Here is a 6160-nt window from a genome sequence, read left to right on the forward strand (position 1 = left end):
TTTCATGACAAATGATTTATCGCTCGCATTCAAACGTCGAAAAAATCTGGAATCAACTATATTTTTCATAATTTTATTTTCAGGATCAGAAAGAAGCCATCCTGATGTGCTCGGAAGGCAACAACGACCGCTGGGCCATCCACAGTTTTATCAACGATTGCTTCAACGATGACGGCCGTTTGTCACGTATCGGTGTACTGGACAAAAAGCTCGAAATCACAGAGATATTTGACAATTAAATCTCAATGGAATAAAACTAATACTAATCGGTGAAAAAATTCGGAGAGAGAGAGAGAGAGAGAGACACACGCTAAACTATCGGATATGGACAAATCTAGTGGCGGACACTTCCTGCCTTCTACGTGTTCTTTGTTATTTTTAGCACGTCAATCATGTGTACATGACGGGCATGCGCAAACTCACAAAATCAAGTAACGAAACGATCAGTTTCGAACCGATCATGGAGAGGTAAATGAATAATATCCATTCGTGACGGCAAGCGAGGACAACTCCCAGGACATTGCTCAGCGACATGGACTTGCCTAAACTAACGCGATACGCACTTTTAAACCGCCCGAGAAAGGAAAGACAGAAAACTTTGGCTCCTGTGATTCCAATTAGAAACGATAGATGAAGCCCCAATCGGAACGAGCTCGGTCAACCGGAACCGTGTGTGTGTGTGTGCCATTTGAAGTATCGTGCGTTGCGATATCCGTCATACTAAAATTATGGAATCGTTTGTTAGTATTGTGTTTGTGTGTTTATACGTGTCTTTGAAAAGTGTTCACGAAACTCTGCAGCTGTTACGAAGTTTTCGTCTCAATGTAGGAAACGAAAATTCTGGAACGTTTGTTTGCTGACGTGTATTTGATAACTTTTGCCATGTTCTTGTGAAAGTGAGTATCCGAATTGTATGAGGGAAGAAAAAGGATGGTTTTTCTGTTTTTTGACTCTCAAACGACGTGCGTTCGTTCCGGCAACAAGAGAGAGAATTTCTTGTGACGTGCTATCGCGCGGAATCATTCCGAGGATTGCCTTCTTATGTTTTTGAGGATGCCAATTACGTTAATTAATGCAACACGTGGTTGTTGTGGTTGTTTTCTCCTCTTTTATAGTCATCGCACTTTTTTTTTAATCGTAATTTTTTGTTTAGGAAATGAATATCCGAGGTTAAATATCACCAAAAAAAAAGGTTTAGGTTTAAACCAAAATCTCGAGAGACCAAATTGTCTGAGTGTCGGAACACTTGATGGTCTCGGAAAACCAAAACCTTCTGAGAATCACAAAATATGGCATGTAAATGAAAATCCGGGAACCAAAATCAATATATCGCTGGCTCGAAATTTCAGGGGACCAAATTCTTCTTCACATCAAAACATCGTGTGATCATTGTATTTGTAGAACCAAAATCTCACGAGTCTAGGACTAAAATCTTTCTTTAAATCGAAACATAACTGATTCGAGATTTAGAGGCAGAAAATCGTCGAATAGAAATACCGCAAACTCGCGAAACTTTGTAGATCAAAATCTTCTTTGAAATCAAACTATAATATGACGGACGAAATTTCGAGGTCAAAAACGAAAAATGTCGTGGACTTTGAATTTTTTGTAAACTAAGTAAACGATTTTGGAAGACAGAAAATCTCTTTTTTTAAGTCGAAATTTTTAAAGCAAAAAATCGTTTTTAAAACCGAAATATCGTAGACCAGAAATTTTTTTAATCAAAATATCGTGGACCAAAATCCTCTTTAAAACGAAATATCGAAGACAAAATTTTCTTGAGATAAAATGTCGTCTTTAAAACGAAATAGCGGAACCACAATGTTCTTTAGATCGACATACCGTGGACCAAAATTTTATTTAAATCGAAATATCGTAAACAGAAATCTTCTTAAATATAGAATATCGCAAATTTTAAAATTTCTTGGCGAAAATATTTTTTTTTAAATCAAAACATCGTAACAAAATGTTCTTTAAATCGAAATATCGTAACAAAATGCTCTTTAAATCGAAATATCGTAACAAAATGCTCTTTAAATCGAAATATCGTAACAAAATGCTCTTTAAATCGAAATATCGTAACAAAATGCTCTTTAAATCGAAATATCGTAACAAAATGTTCTTTAAATCGAAATATCGTAACAAAATGCTCTTTAAATCGAAATATCGTAACAAAATGCTCTTTAAATTGAAATATCGTAGACCAAAATCTTCTTAAACACAGAATATCGCAAATTTTTAAATTTCTTGGCGAAAATATTTTTTTTTAAATCAAAACATCGTAACAAAATGTTCTTTAAACCGAAATATCGTAACAAAATGCTCTTTAAATCGAAATATCGTAAACAGAAATCTTCTTCAACATAGAATATCGCAAATTTTAAAATTTCTTGGTGAAAATATTTTTTTTAAATCAAAACATCGTAACAAAATGTTGTTTAAATAAAAATATCGTAACAAAATGTTTAAATCGAAATATCGTAGCAAAACAACTTGATATCGATCATTATTAGCCACGATTTTAATGTTATATATTACCCCGGTGATGTCCATCATGTAAATAATAACGCGCGATGTTATATTGCTACACGTTTCCTACCTTGTATGTGTTTATTTTCCGAATGTTGTGCCATGTACGTGAACATGTAATTTAAGTGCTGATGATATTCCAGTGTCCATCCTAATTTGCATATTAATTAATTATAATAGGGTTTTTTTTTCCTTTCTCTCTCCCCTTTTTAGTGTGTGTTTGAATTGATAATATCATATAAATATCGTATTTGTGTTGCTTGAGAAGTATCTAGTTTTTTTTTTCCATGAAAAGTCAATAAAATTTCCTTCACCACCTAGTCAAATGACGAGTCTTGCAATGACTTCACACTGTTTCTCGTTTATTATTAGGCTGACCATATTTCCTCGAGAGAAATACGGGAAATTGGGATTCCAAATACGGGACATCGCCAAAACCAAAGTTGCCAAATATTGTTGAAATTACAGAAAAATCACAATGGCGGGAAATGATTCATTATTGCAAACAGCAACGGATTAAAGTGTATTCCACGAAAAAAAAAACCGTTCACCAAGACAAAGGTGGGAGATTAATATTCCTAAGGTGACCATACGTCCCGTATTTCCCGGGACAGTCCCGGTTTTTTCCCTTTTTCTAGCCGTCCCGACTTTTTGACAAAAGTGTCCCGGTTTTTCCCGTTTCTTACATGACACCTACTTGGATTTTTATTCTGTATTGAAGTCAAAGATTAAAAAATTTTTTGAACTAATAAATTATATGATATAATTACAACTACAAATAACAACATCATTCTCCCACATTTGCCTTGGCGAACGTTTTATTTCGTTGAATCCACAGCAATTTGCAATAATGCTTCCTTTCCCGCGATTGTTCCGTAATTTCAGTAATATTTGGCAACATTGTTTGCTTTTGGCGTCGTTCTTGGCGATATACCGTATTTTCCCGTATTTGGAATCCTAATGTCCCGTATTTCTTTCGAAGAAATATGGTCAGCCTAAATATTCTTATTTATAGTTGTAATAATCATAAAATAATTTATGTGTTTAAAAATACAAAAAGAATAAAAATTCAAGTTCGTGTAAAATACGGGATAAACCGGGACACTTTTGCCAAAAAGTCGGGACGACCAAAAAAAAACAAAATACCGGGACTGTCCAATACCTTCTAGAGCAGAAGTATTATACTGTCCCGGGAAATACGGGACGTATGGTCACCCTATTTATTGTGGATCACCTGCAGCCACATTTCATAAATATTCAATCCCAAGGATTTTATTTGTGAATATTTATGGAATGCTATACAGGGGATTAAGAAAAATATGGGAAATCTTTACGGGAGGTGGTAGTACACACAAAAACAAAGTTTTCATCAAAGAATGCATGGCCTAAAATGAAATGCAAACGTAGTCGTGGACTGTAGCACACAGCTTGCGTGGTTGTTGTCTGATCTGCCACCATCTCCAAAATCTCGTCTTCCACACCTGCTGTTATGGCAGTCCTTGTACGACCTGCATCAGACCGGGAAGCAAGGAAAGGCTCCCGTTTCGCACAGCTGCCGATGCAAGCGCGCAAATGTTTTAGGATTGGGCAAGCGCCTGTTGGAGAAAACGCTCAACGTACATTCGTGCTGCCTCTGTGGTACTATAGTCACCATTACAGGCTTATCGCTGGCATAGAAAGTTGTGCACTGGCACTTAAATTGAGGCGGTGATTTACAAGATATTCTTTTTCGAAATGAAATTCTATACAAATGAGAGTAAAACTATTTTAGAGAAAAAAAAGAAAATATTTTGGCGTTTACATATATTGAGTGAAATACACTTTTTACTATATCGTTCGATATCGGACACTTAAAAGTTTCCGCCCTCTTTCCAACGTCCGGTATTCATCCGACGTCGGACCGGTATTGATACGATATCCTAACGATCGATCGTGCTACTGGGGAGAAGTTTATTAATTTGACGGAACACATGGTACGTTATACATGAAAAAGAAACGAGTACAGTCAAACCTCGTCAGTGCGTCACCCGGATAACACGTCACTCCGCTTACCGGGTCACTTTTTGGAAGTCCCAGTTGTCCTCAGGCAGGAATCGGTACAGCTATGTCTTACTCCGTTTAACGAGTCACCCCGCTTACTAAGTCATATTTTTGCTCTGCCAAGAGTGACTCATTAACGAGGTTTGACTGTATATACACGGACACGTAGGAAATAACATCTTGACTCTGCAAGAAACGAAAGCCTTTTCTCTTTTGAACAGCGAAAGAGAGGTAAAGATAAGGCGCGCTCTCACGAAAACGATGTGTTGGCAGATTTTATGATATTGCAGCGCCAACACCTACGTTCACTCACCGACAGCGTTGCCACAGTACTTTCGTTTGCAGCTCCGTAAATGAAATGTCATGTCTGCTTTTTCAGTATTACTATAGAGTGCGCTATTATCCCGTACGCTACAGCTGTCAGAGCGGTAGCACGCTGGAATAATTTCACAGAGCTGGCGTCCGCGCCTTTTATTCACTGTGACGCAGATTTTGCATACGGTTTCTTCTTCTTCCCGAGGTTACATTTCATGCATAGTTTCTTTTTTCTCCCTATAAATTTCAACAGGAAGGCCCGTTTTAACGTATGCGGAGCGGCCGTTTCGAAACATGCTAGAGCGTTCGCGTTTCATGTTAGAAAAATTGATAGCAGATGGCAACACTACTATGCAGAAACAAATTTCACAGGAGATTCACTACACGCACATTCCAGCAGGTACCAATTCGTTAGAAGTTCCGCAGAGGAACATGGACGAGGTGCATATCTGGTTTAGTAATAGTAGTACGCATTCAGTGAATTAAATGAATTTTTATTATAAAGAAATTTAAGAATTCGATTCGAATTTGCCGCCATGCTGCTGCTCTCCCTCAATGTTTCCTGGTATAGCGGCTAATGCGTGGCAATACAATAAGGATAGAGAGTTTCGTTTACTTAGGATAGCCATGTCGAATGAATGTTCAGAATGAAAACATAGATTCAGTTACCCGCATTTTCTATCACTAAGAAATTAAGTGAATTAGCGAAAAATTAATCGTGTAGGAGTGGGCCGCCATGTGGGGAAATAAAACAATGAAAAGCAAAGGGGGGGGGAAACGTCAACATCATGCAGCCAACTCACATGAACGCAGTGTGCCTTGCTATGACTCACCGTTTCCAGTGCGGGCCCTACTTAACAACAGGGTTTTCCATAGAAGTGACAACGCTTTACCTTTTCTTCTCCAAGCATCAAAGGACAAGGTCAAACACAATTGATGACAGATTTTTTCCATTTCTTTGCAAAAAAAAATAGAAGCGAGAGGTTACTTCGGTCATTGTGATGGATTGAATAATATTTACAGGTCGTTACTTTGGATAAAATTAACAGAACAGAAACCGAAAAAAAATTGGGCCTGTGCTAACGGTCGTTATAACATACGGTTGTTATAATGAGCGTCTATTGTATTTAGGAATATACAAGGTAGATACTATCGACTGCCCAATAATTACACACGTGATTCCTTGTAGAAAACTTATATTGAAAAGTGTTCTCGGTTTTAGGGTCGGACGAATATAAAGGAATTTATAATGTTTTGAAATTTTGTGACGTGCCAG

General features: G+C 37.3%; 1 protein-coding gene across 1 annotated transcript in view; it reads left to right on the top strand.

The window, feature by feature from the left end:
* Positions 1-2849, top strand: part of LOC149070895 (uncharacterized) — a 135665-nt gene extending 132816 nt beyond the window's left edge. Inside the window, exon 23 of the mRNA XM_089248690.1 lies at positions 84-2849. Within this exon, the coding sequence (XP_089104816.1) occupies positions 84-239 (156 nt within the window). The 3' untranslated portion in view covers positions 240-2849. The remainder of the gene's footprint in view (positions 1-83) is intronic.
* Positions 2850-6160: the final 3311 nt, after the last annotated feature.

This window comes from Pholcus phalangioides, unplaced genomic scaffold, assembly GCF_987345545.1.
Source record: "Pholcus phalangioides strain wild (caught in Gottingen) unplaced genomic scaffold, Ppha-v1.0 ptg000020l_1, whole genome shotgun sequence".
In the NCBI taxonomy this organism is placed as follows: domain Eukaryota; kingdom Metazoa; phylum Arthropoda; class Arachnida; order Araneae; family Pholcidae; genus Pholcus; species Pholcus phalangioides.